Raw genomic sequence first — 12256 nt, 5'->3', positions numbered from 1 at the left:
GGGAATGGAGGTTTCCATAATGCAAATGCTTGAGCTAGCAGAGGAAGAATGGGGGAAGATAAGGGAGGTGGTCAGAGTCCCTCCAGAAGATAGGGTGACCATCAAGACAGAACCCTGGAGGCAGAAGGTGACGGAATCAGAGACAAATGACATGAAATCATCACGGAGGGAGAGAGAGGGAGAGAGAGAGAGAATTCTAGAGTCAGATGGTGGGAAACCATCCTAGAGCCCTCGTATTATCAAGCTACCATAGAGTTCCACGTGAAAGAAGTCTCAGACAGGCTAAGGGGCCTTCAGATGACCCTTCTCTAGGTCTGAGGAATCCCGAGAATACACAGGCCACCAGGCCCTCAGGAAAACCCTAAAGATGGTAAATTCAGATTTCCCCTTAGTGTTGCATCTCTGCAAACTTGCCTTGGCCCCGCCCCCAATTATTTCCCTTTGAGGTCCCCTGTTTCTGAGGTAGGCCCGCAAGAATCCATTCAAGAATTATCTCCCCTCTCTCACTCAAGGGGGAACATTAACCACGAACGCACTGAAGAAAAAAAGGTGCAGATGGGTCTTTTATTGAACACTTGGAAATGTTTGCAAGGCTTTTGTTTTCTTTCTTCCATTCATGCCTGCAGGATCACTGGGATCTGCCAACTTCAGTTCCTAGAGGCTGAACCTGGAGGGCTCGGTCCACCCGGAGCCCCCGCTAGGGGGCGCATTCTGGCTGTGGCTCTGAGCCGAGCCCAGCGGGGGTGCTGCTTGCTGGCGGGTGAGGGGTGCCGACTGGCAGGACCCGGACAGCTGGGGGTCCCTCAGGCCTCAGGACAGAAGCTCGAGTTAAGTCCTCCTCTGCTGTTCCATCCCGTGCCCTCCTGCCTCCGTCCAGAGGAAAAGCTGAATGGGGACCCCTTCTACCCTGGACGCACACCCGGGGTCCTGAGGTCCGGTTGGCGATGGAAAGAAGAAAGCAGATGGCGCCGATTAGGGGGCTGAGAAGTTTCCCTCTGGGATTTGGAAACCTGGGTGGGGGAAGAGCAGCAGCAGATGGGATCCTCCTGCCAAGGGACTCGGGGTGAGGAACCCACAATCCAGCCATTTGCCTCTCACCGAAGGGAGGGGAAGCACGCCTTGCGCTCTGAGCACAGACTTGAAGCTGCGACCTTCTTGCCCAGCTTTGTGTTGGAACAAACCTGAAGGGAAAAGACTGGGTGGCCGCCTGCCTGTGTGGATGGGGTTGTGTGAGGGGGAGGATTGTCGGTTTTCTCTTTAGTTCTCACTCCTTCATCCCTCTCCTGCTGTTGATGGGGTAACATGGGTAACAGAGTGACGAAGTTTACAAATAGGGGTTATCCTGACAGTAATCACATCCACATGTCCATACCTTGAGGGCTCGGCCGAGATCCACGCGATGCTTCTGAAACGGGGCTAAGGGGGAGGTCTCCCCGCTGAGCCTTAATAGGGGAAAGCCTCGGCTCAGACGGAGATCACAGGCAAGGGGGAGGCAAACGCGAGGGCGTCTTCCCAGGGAATCCAAGTTCCTAGTACCTTTGGACTTCTCCAGGGCTGCTCCTTTGAAAACACATCAACAAACTGGATCCACAGACGGATCTCAGCAGCCTCGGGAAAACTGAGGCAAGGGTAGGCAGTGAAGGGTAAACCGGCGTGCAGGGGGCTGCGGGGAGCAGAGAAAGTGAGGGCAAGTTCTAGGCAAGCAGATTATGTCACTTTTCCTCCTAGTACCAGACTTCCAGGAGGAAAACCCTCGATTTGTGCATAAATGCATAGCCTGAAGTGGATAAGACTGTGAAAGCTGCTTTTGAGAAGGTTAACCTTTACTGGTTGGAGTTAAGGGGGGTTGGGGAGGCAAATATTTCTGTTTGTGCCCTCCGGCTCTTCCCAGCACCAGCTGTCAATCGCAAGGCTTGTTATCCTCACAAGGCTTCAGTTTGTTTGCTTGATCTCAGCAAGGTTTTCTTCCACAAGTAGAACTATAATTGCTATAATTCTACTGTATCATTTGGATCATTGCAGTATTGTTGTTTTCTCTCCCTCTTTCTCTCCTCTTAACACTGCAATAACGCGCTCCAGTGTTAAATTAGCAGGTTGCGGAAGACCATAAATGAATGAAAGTTTGTTAAAAAAAAAAAAGGAAGAAGAAGAAATTAAATAAATAAAGCAGCAAAATGACTTGGCAAAGGGGATAACACATCACAGAGAATCCTTGCATGTAATCAGGACTTATTGTCTTCCCTTCCAATGGTTTCCAAATTGGTCGACAGGCTCCAATGAAGTTTATTTCTATTGTTTAAATATATGTTTTGAAGAGGTTGAGCATAATTTAAGGGGACCTGAGCCATCCGGTGCTACTGGAAGCCCATTACAGCTTTATTTATCTGTGTGTATATTGCACAATAAATTAAAACATCTCAAATGGAAAGTGTGTGAGGTTAACTCTCCTCCAAACATTTCCCCCCCCCCCTGGATAAAGACATCTAACTGCCACCCCCTTATCATGTATTTCTTGAAAATATAATTTTGAAACTACAGTGTAGAATTAGCTCTCTCGCCACAGAAAGAAAGGGGTCTCTTCCATTCACCTGCTCCAGTTATGGGGACAAGCCCCATTTTTCTCACCATAAACAACAGATTTGAACACGTCTGACTCTCACTTCCAGCCATTACTGTCATTTTTATTTTAGTAACTGAGCTTAAAAACAGATGAAGCAGAAAACACTGTTTTTCAAGCAGCTCCGGAAAACTAAACCAGCAGTTCAAACCCGAGAGATTAGGATCCAGGAGCTGTTACCAGAAATACACAAAGGTTTTTTTTTTTTTTAAGTTACCACTAAAATGAAATTACTTTTTATTAGTGTATTTTATTTTTATTAGAAAGTGTAAAAGTGAGGTGAAAAGAAAGAGAAGTATCATTTTGCTGGAAGAGCGAATATTAAATTGAGCTAAACTATGTGCCCCTTTCTACATAGTCCTATAGTCAGATTTTCTAAAGGCTGTGTGCTCAGCACATGGATTAAATAGCAGGACATCATTTCAATTTCTAAAACTGACATATAGGATAGCTCATTCTAAGCCCACATTCGAACTAGATTCTGTGGAGACTATTAGACTTTGCCACCCCATCCAGAGCCTCAGAAAAAGTTTTCTGACATTTCTTTCTAATTAATCTGGTGGGGAATGGAGTCAGTTGTAGATTCTGAAGTTGGGTATTGAATTGGGACAAATCTCAGGGTCGCTAAGTGTAGAAACAAACTAGTTCAGGTCCTCCTCCCCAAGTTGAATAGATGTGCCTCCTTCACTTGGGAAGACTGATTAGAAAATATTAAAAATAAAATAACAGAACAAAGAAGACTAGAGTTTTCACACAGGTCTTAAAAAAACCTTCTTTATATTCCATTAATAGAATTAGATTTAATTCCAAGGATCATTAAGTCAGAATCAGAAATTCTATGTTAACCTCCCCCTTTACAGTGGGTGATTAAAATTAGAATACACCCCCATCAGAAAGTCCGACTTCTTTTAAAAGAAGAACAGCTGCAGTGGGGGGGAGGTGGGGGATGGAGACGAAGAAGTCTTCCACCGAGAGTCTGAAACCCTTTAGGGCGTTGAGAAATGATTTGTGCATTTGTGACCCTTTTTATTTAATAGGATCTTTTTTGGATTCATATTCATCCCACTCCCTGCCTGTGCGGAGCCCACTCTGAAGCCACGGAGCCACTGGCAGCCGGGTCTTACGGATTTCCGATGCGGGACCGCCACCGCCAGGAGGGAAAAGCGTCTCTGTATCCCTCTCCCGCCCCCCCTTTCCACCTCCCCAGCCATCAGTCGCAGGGACTCCGGCGAGGGTCTTTGGCTGGAACCTCGAGGAAAACCTAGGCGTCTTTCTATCTCTGGGCTGCCCTGAGACCCCAGGGCTAACTAAGAACACGAGCGATAAACAAGCATAACATTAGCTTCAAGCTAGATGAGACCATATTAAAACACCAAACGGTGAGAATGTAAACCGAACCCCCTAAAATAGACAGAAGCCTATTCCAGATTCCTTGGAATCTCAGAGAGGGCATAAAAGAAAATCAAATATCAAGGTAACTCGCTCTGCCCCCGCCATTCGAGTGTAGGAAAAACGTGTGGAGACGCCTATGAATATACCGAAGAGATTGAGACACGGAGGGACAGAGACAAATCCTTTTCGTTCTGTTTTACTACAACTAGTAGTAGTGTGGCTTTGGTATTAGTAGTATTAATGCGTCTGTTCCCAACCCTTTACCTCCTCAAGTTGTGTTGAGGACTCCTGCCAAGCCAGCACCATCTATGTGCCTGCCACCCACCCACCAGCATCCAAGAGTTATGCAGATGTTTATGACTAGGAGAAAAATTCCAGTTAGGTATTCTTGTATTTTTAAATACTGACTGTAAGTGATTCAAGTATAATCCTTTGTAAAACGTTTTCTCTTTGACACATTGAAGGGGTTGAGAGAATAAAACCTGGCATGGATTCCCCTTCCCCGACCTCTCACCCACCTCCCTCACCCCAGCCCCGCCAATGTCAAGGCCCTAGCTCTCCCCTGGAACCCGCACCTAGGCAGTGAAGGTGTCCCTGCTGGCTCCTCTCCGGGATCGACCCAACTTCAGTCAGAACTGGGTGTAGATTCCCTGTGTGACCAATGCTGAAACTGGCTCCCCCTAACATTCCCTTGCTTTTGATAATGGGGGGGTGGGGAGGCAGACACAAAATTCTTGGTTCAAGGTGAATATGGGTCCCTTCTGTCCTAGGGAACTGAGAAACACACTCCTTCCGTGAAGGGGGTTTCACAGCCCAGGCGCTGCTCCAGGATAAATAGCCTGAAGGTGACAGTCTAAAAGGGATGAATTTAGGGAAGTGGGGAAAACAGAGATAACGGAGAGAAAAGGGACTCTCAGTCTCTTTTCCAGTCTCCCCCTCGGACTCACACTCCCCAGTCCCTTCCACCTCTCTGGATACTCCAGGGAAGTCTGTGCGCCTTTGGCAGAGCTCTCTGTGTTTAAGGGCCTTTTTCTCATTCCAGAGTTAAAAACAGAGACAGAGAATATTGGGAACCGATATTAACAAGACAGCAACAGATAGGCCCTGGATAAAGACAAATAGCTCTAGGCTCTGAGCCATAAGAGAAAACCAAACGCTCAGACAGCAGATGTTTCCGCCTGGCACGTCGGAGGCCCATTTGTCCTAGAGAGGATGGTGACTGAACAGTACTGAGGTCAAGACTCTGTCCCAGGAGGACAAAGTCGGTTTTGAAAAGCTCCAGGTGGATCTCAACTTGAGCCTTACAGCTTCACTTCCAGGGAGCTAGGTCCTCGGGATCGTGGAAGGGGAGTCCCAAACCCGAGGGGCACCCACAAGCCTAGCACCCAAATGAGCTAGAGTTAGGAGCAACCCTTAAGACTTAAAAGAGGAACTACGAGAAAACGATGGAAAACTTTGAAAGTTGTTAGTTTAGAGACAGAGAAAGAGAAAGAAAGAAAAAGAAATTGGCTCTGGTGCGTGCCAGCTGCTAGTCCCCTGCCCCCACCCTCGCCGGCCCCTCCAGAATCCAGTTCGCTCTTTGCGCTGTGCCGGCAGACGGACGCAGCCCGGCCTCTGTCGAGAGCCAATCAGAGAGCTGCTCTCAGCACGTGGAGCCAAGAGACTCCAGAGCTCCGCGCCCGCAGCTCACTACACTTGTAACCGCTTGTCCTGAGCGAGGAGAGGACAAGCTCCGGCTGAGGCCAGGGTGAAAGCCCGCAGCCCGCCACCGAGGGAGACAGAGAGGAACAAAGATCTCAGTAATATTTGTTATAATCAGCCTTCCAAACTACCCCCATCACACACTCATTCATCCCACCTGCCAGGAGAGGCAGCCAGCCAGAGGTCCGCTCTGAGCCCAAGGAAAAAGCTCCAGCCATGAGCAATCAGTACCAGGAAGAGGGCTGCTCCGAGAGGCCCGAGTGCAAGAGTAAATCTCCAACTTTGCTCTCCTCCTACTGCATCGACAGCATCCTGGGCCGGAGAAGCCCTTGCAAAATGAGGCTTCTGGGAGCCGCGCAGAGCTTGCCTGCCCCGCTGGCCAGCCGCGCTGACCAGGAAAAAGCCATGCAAGGTAAGAATGTGCTGTCAGGCACCTACAAAAGGACGTTGGGCATTGGTTTGAATGCTTGCTATTTGGGGACCACGGGCATGGAGGGTTGTTAAGTTGGAGACATAGGGAAGAGAGGGAATAACTCTTAAGGCCTGGGGCCTTAGTGAGAGGGACTGTTTCTACTTCTCCCCTTTTGGAGAAGGCAGAGGCCCAGCTTCGTTTGGGGGGGTGGGACTCTTAGCTGCTCCGTGTTCATTGTTTAAAAGTCCCTTTAGGTTGGCCTTGGGTAGACCCTGAATAGCGCTGACAAGTCCGAAATAGCAGACGCTCTTAAAGCCTTTAGCAACAACTTGATGAGGGCAAGAAACCCAAAAGCTTAGGGGAGGTGGTGGTGGTGGTGGTGGTGGTGGTGGTGGTGGTGGTGGTGGTGGTGGTGGTGGTGGTGGTGGTGGTGGTGGTGGTGGTGGTGGTAGTGGTGGTGGTGGTGGTGTCTTCAGGCAAGGTGAACTTTAGCTTTTCCCTTTGGGAAGATTTCTTTCTACTCAGTGGTTTGCGTTCCTTTTTAGTTTTTAATTGTACCTTATTGGTGACCTTTTCAATGCAAGTGTTGAAGAAAACATTTCCCCAAGGTTCCCCAAACTCAACTAACTGTATTTGAAATGCATGAAATGTGTGGGTGCTGTGTGTGTTTTTTTTTTTTAAAGAGTTAAGATGTTTAAAGTGTTTTATTTTCTGAAGTTAAAAAAATCCAGAACAAGTGTCATTTGGTCCTCCTAACCTCTTATACTGGAGTTTCGCCTTGAGCTGGATGCAGAAGTCTTGCAGGCAAAGAAGTATTGGTGTCTTTTAAATCCCAACCCAGTGATCCAGCAGCAACACCATTTGGAAGACGGGAGCGAAAGGCTGAGAATGAGCCCTCTAAAATAAAACTGACTTTTTCCTTTTCTTTTTTTAGCCTGCAAGGGCACCTGTGCCAGGCACTTCCTCCAAGGGAAGGAGCGGCCTGTGCCTGTTGTACCCCACCCCTGTCCCCCACTCCAGGCATTTCTTAACACATTTTCTCCAGGATGGTTTTTTTGTGTGTGTGTTGTTGTTGTTTGCCCCTTTGAGCAAGGAATCCCAGCCTCCTGCCGCTGTGGGCTGTTGGGCTGTGACGAGTGTTCAGGGCTGTGAGGCCCAGGCGGCTTCGCCCCGCAGGGGTCGCCCGCGGGGCAGCGCCCCTCTTGCTAGCATGGGGCCCCTGAGACAGAACAGCTGACAGAGGTCGAGCACGAAGTTTTCAGAGTAGTGGTGATTGAAGGTGTTCGATTCTTTAAAAAAAAAAAATCGCCCCACCCCAAAATAGAGAAAAGAAAAGAAGAGAAAGGAATGAAATAAGATAGAAGTGGAATCATGAAGGAAAAAAAATAGAAAGAACCGGAAAGAACCAGTAAAGGCAAGGGATGAGAGGGAAAAAAGGAGTAGAGAGAAGGCAGAAAGAGAAGGAAAGAAAAGGAAAGGGGGCACAAAAGGAGTAGGTATGAGAAAGAAAAAAGGGGCTGAATGAGAACGGAAAGAAGAAAGGTAAAGGGGGAACTACTGGGGCACGTGAGAGTAGAAAAAGAAAGAAAAAGGAAGCATGGAAAGTGTGCAAGGAAAGGGAGCTAAGTCCAAGGGTAGGGGTTATACGCAGCAGAGCAGGCCGGCTCCCAGCAGCTGCGAGGCAGGGGGAAAAAACGGTCAGGCTAGCGCGCTGACCACTTTTCCTTGCCCGCAGGCTCTCCCAAGAGCAGCAGCGCCCCGTTTGAGGCTGAGCTGCACCTGCCTCCTAAGCTGCGGCGCCTGTACGGCCCGGGTGGGGGCCGCCTCCTCCAGGGCGCCGCGGCAGCGGCGGCAGCGGCAGCGGCGGCGGCAGCGGCAGCCTCGGCCACTGGCACCGCAGGTCCTCGTGGAGAGGTACCTCCACCGCCACCGCCAGCTGCGCGGCCAGGGGAGCGTCCAGACAGCGCAGGGGCCGTGGCCGCGGCCGCGGCCGCCGCCTGGGACACACTCAAGATCAGCCAGGCACCGCAGGTGAGCATCAGTCGCAGCAAGTCGTACCGCGAGAATGGGGCGCCCTTCGTGCCACCGCCGCCCGCGCTGGACGAGCTGGGTGGCCCGGGGGGTGTCGCGCACCCCGAGGAGCGCCTGGGCACGGCCAGCGGAACCGGCACTGCCCCGGCGGCGGGTGGTGGCGCGGGCACCGAGGATGACGAAGAGGAGCTGTTAGAGGACGAAGAGGATGAAGATGAGGAAGAGGAGCTGCTGGAGGACGACGAGGAGGAGTTGCTGGAGGACGATGCCCGCGCGCTGCTCAAGGAGCCCCGGCGCTGCTCTGTGGCCGCCACCAGCACGGTGGCCGCCGCTGCCGCCGCTGCCGCCGCAGCTGCGGTGGCCACCGAGGGCGGCGAGTTGTCGCCCAAGGAAGAGCTGTTGCTGCACCCAGAGGACGCCGAGGGCAAAGACGGCGAGGACAGCGTGTGCCTGTCCGCAGGCAGCGACTCAGAGGAGGGGCTACTGAAGCGCAAACAGAGGCGCTACCGCACCACGTTCACCAGCTATCAGCTGGAGGAACTGGAGCGGGCCTTCCAGAAGACGCACTACCCGGACGTCTTCACCAGGTATGTTGCCCGGGTGGTTGGTGGATGTGCACAGCACCCGCTGAAGGGCCCATGAGGGCAGAATAGAGGGGGGTCTCTAGTGTAGGGGAATTTTCTTTACTTCTGGGCGCTACCCGGGCGGAGGGGCGGGTAGCTTTTTGGCTTGACCAAAAGTGATCCTTTGCCTCCCTTTACACACACACACACACACACACACACACACACACACACACACACACACACACACACACACTTGGGCTTGAAGTTTCAGTTGGTGTGGCTTCTTTCTGTCCCAGCGCCCTTCCGTTTTGTTTCCAAATGACAAGTTTTAGAGTGAAACAACCTCTCCACAGAGCACCCAAAGTAGCCACATTGGGCAGACACACAAGACTGTTCCCGGTGCCGAGGCTGGGGCCAGGTCCTGGCTAGGCACAAGAAGCACAGCCCGTAGTCCCCCCTTTCAGTAGGAGAGCAGGCGCTATTTTTGATCCGTGTACTGTGCGCTGTTCACCCTAGCCCGGTGGCCCAGGAGTCTAGAGGGTATCAGTTACGTTGTTCTCAGGAAAACTGGAGCCCTTGCCTTCAGAGAAGACCTTTAAAAGGATCTGAGGGTTTTCTTTTCTTTTCTATTTTTTCTTGTCACTTGGGGACTCCTGAAATAACCAAAAGAAGTCAGAACTAAGCAGTGTATGGAGTCTCACACCAGAAAGTCACCAGCCAGAATCTTTCCCTGTGCTCTCGGGTCGCCTCCATGCCCATGACTTTACTGTAAACGGGTTGGTGGGGCAGATCGTGAATTCTGGAAACGTGGCAACCAGGAAATCCAGCAGTTGAGGTGGGGGTGGGGACAAGACTGTGTCCCAGGGACTAGTGTCCACTGCACTTCTCAATCTGAGAAACTTGGACTGCTGGGGTAGCTGAGCCCCTGCTTATTCAGCTGACCTGGGGGTACCAGCAGGATCGGAGCCCTTCCATCCCAAGGCCAAGATTTTGTCTGGGACTAGGAGCCAGGATTGGGAGGCAAATGTGAGGAAAAAGAAAGAGAGCAGTCCCCCAGTGAGACCCATGAGTGCCTGGCTCCCGCGCTCCTCAAACCCGGCAGCTCCTTCGCAGGAGACGTGTGCAGCTTTTCAATGTGCGTTTTTCGACGGGGAAAGAAGCCTGTCCTTTTGAACCAGAGAAATCTCTGCTTCGACTCAAGGCCTGAGCCAGCTCCAAAACATAGTTGGTCTGGCAGTTGCCAAACTCTTGTAGCCAGAAACAACCAAAAAGTAAATTTAATACAGGCAAGGGCACTGAAACTTGGTCCCTCCTTAGTATCATTCAGTCTTCTTCTTCTTCTTCTTCTTCTTCTTCTTCTTCTTCTTCTTCTTCTTCTTCTTCTTCTTCTTCTTCTTCTTCTTCTTCTTCTTCTTCTTCTTCTTCTTCTTCTTCTTCCTTCTTCTTCTTCTTCTTCTTCTTCTTCTTCTTCTTCTTTTTCTTCTTCTTCTCTTCTCTTCTCTTCTTCTTCTTCTTCTTCTTCTTCTTCTTCTTCTTCTTCTTCTTCTTCTTCTTCTTCTTCTTCTTCTTCTTCTTCTTCTTTTTGAAGATGGAAATAAAACTACTCAAAGTCAGCGTGTGCTATACAATAGCTAACTGGAACACTACCTTTATTTTATTTTAGCATTTATCCGACATGTGTACTTAAAAAGGAGAAAAAGAGACAGTGTGGCTTAGCATCCAAGTCCGCCCTTTTTAGTTTGTCGGAGAGACTATAGTACAAGAAGTAGGCAATTCCTCTTCATCGCCCCACCCCCATCTCTTTCCAGTTAAGAAGGCCTAACTCCTGGGCTATAGCCCAGCCAGGCTAGAGTGGAGTTTTAGATTTGCTTGTGCTCTCCGAGAAGGGGAGGGGTGGGAAGAGTGTTCAAAGGAAGGTGTTTAGTGAACTGATTTTTCCTCTTCTCGCACTGAGGAAGTTTTCAGTAGCCGACCTGATCCTGCGGGCAGTGCAGGCCCAGACCCAGGCTTAGGCAGCTCCGCACTTTCATATTAGGGAGCAGAGAGCCAATTATTCTCGGCGCGCTCATATTTTCGGTAAACAGGTCGTAAGCCGTTTTACAGCATCTTAATGGTTTCCTATTTGCCTTAATTGTCGCAGTAATAACTGCAATAACGGGGTAGGGTTTCAGCTAAATTGACTTCCCCTGAGATGGGCAGGGTTTGTAGTGGGCACTGGAGTCAGGAGGTGCGCAGAATTTTGTTTAATCGAAAAATTACCCCACTGAACTCTTAACAAGCTTAACATATCTCCAGAGGGTAATGGGGAGTGTGACCTAAGAGGTAAGGGAGGGCAGAAGGGGGAGGGGAGATGGAGGAAAGACAGAGCTGGAAAGAGGGGCAAGAAAGGAAAGGGGATATATTTTTTTTTTATAAAGAGGGCAAAACAAAGCCAAGAGGGCAAAAAAACAAAAATTGTAGTTGATTGCTGGGCTCTTCTCTTATTTAGTATTTGGATGAAACAGGGTGTGAGCACTGTGTGTGTGCATGTGTGTGTGTGTGATTCCCCCATCCTAGTCTAGCCTAAGAGATTGAGAGAACATTGATTGATTTGTCTAAGTTTGAAGACTTGTGAACTCAAGAACCCACCCAATGTCACACTATATGATATAATATAATGTGTAATATCTTACACCTGTCACTGTGCTGGGAATTTTTTCTGTTTTCAATCAAATAGTAGGCACCTTAGAGAAGATCGGTCAAACCCGTGTGCTTGGGGTGTGGACTGGAAGAGGCTGCCGGGAAGGAGAAGGTGGCTGAGGAGGGCTGCTGGGGCCTACTGTGACCTTTCTGTGTGAATGTTGTTTTCTTACAGGGAGGAGCTGGCCATGAGGCTGGACCTGACTGAGGCCCGAGTCCAGGTGAGCTCCAGGAAGGGAAGAAAGAGGGCTGGGCTGGGGTTGGGGGTTGCCTTTCAAATAAAAAGAAGTGGTTCCAAATCTGAAAAGTACAGCCAAGCACTCTCAAACAAGTAGGCATTTCACAAGCAAGTTGCAAACTGGGAAGTAGGAGAGGAAGATTTCTGGGTTGGGGAGCTTAAAGTAGCTCAGGATCAAAACAGGGGTTTTCTAGTCCCAGAGACTGCAATTCAGCAGGCCCCCACCCAAACCTGGTACCCAAGGCCCCTATAGAAAACAATTCACCAGCCAACTTCTCCTGATTGAAATAATGGGATGGGAGCATGGATTTGGTTGTTAGACAAATCCGCTCAGCTCCAAGCAGGTATTTGGCTGCGATTAAGTCTCCAATCGGGCTTCATAAAAGCCCACTTAGTGCTAGAACAAACAGGGCCATTTGAAGGCAAAATGCTGTTTGATTTCCCCTCCGCCCTGCACAAGGAGCTGGCTAATGCTATTTGATTTCCCATTTTTTATAGCAATGAGCCCACATTGATCTAATAGGGAGTGAGTGCAATGCTATTAAAGGTGTTTGCAGCCCCATACCAGACTGCATTTCCGAACCCAGGCCTCATAACCAAAGAGACAATCAACACTGGGC

The 12256-nt window shown here is 49.8% G+C and overlaps 1 protein-coding gene across 1 annotated transcript; it reads left to right on the top strand.

Annotated features, from left to right (window-relative positions):
• Positions 1-5722: 5722 nt before the first annotated feature.
• LOC121444974 (homeobox protein ARX-like) lies at positions 5723-11619 on the top strand (the record flags this gene model as incomplete). The annotated part of the gene is made up of 3 exons (XM_041646939.1): positions 5723-6122; positions 7858-8740; positions 11574-11619. Coding segments are annotated over exons 1-3 (1125 nt in total), but the record flags the coding sequence as incomplete, so codon positions are not given.
• Positions 11620-12256: the final 637 nt, after the last annotated feature.

This window comes from Microtus oregoni, unplaced genomic scaffold (assembly GCF_018167655.1).
Source record: "Microtus oregoni isolate MIOR12 unplaced genomic scaffold, Mior012 000151F_ref0000176, whole genome shotgun sequence".
Taxonomy (NCBI): domain Eukaryota; kingdom Metazoa; phylum Chordata; class Mammalia; order Rodentia; family Cricetidae; genus Microtus; species Microtus oregoni.
Note: the sequence above shows the minus strand (reverse complement) of the source record. Positions and strands in the feature narration are given on the sequence as shown.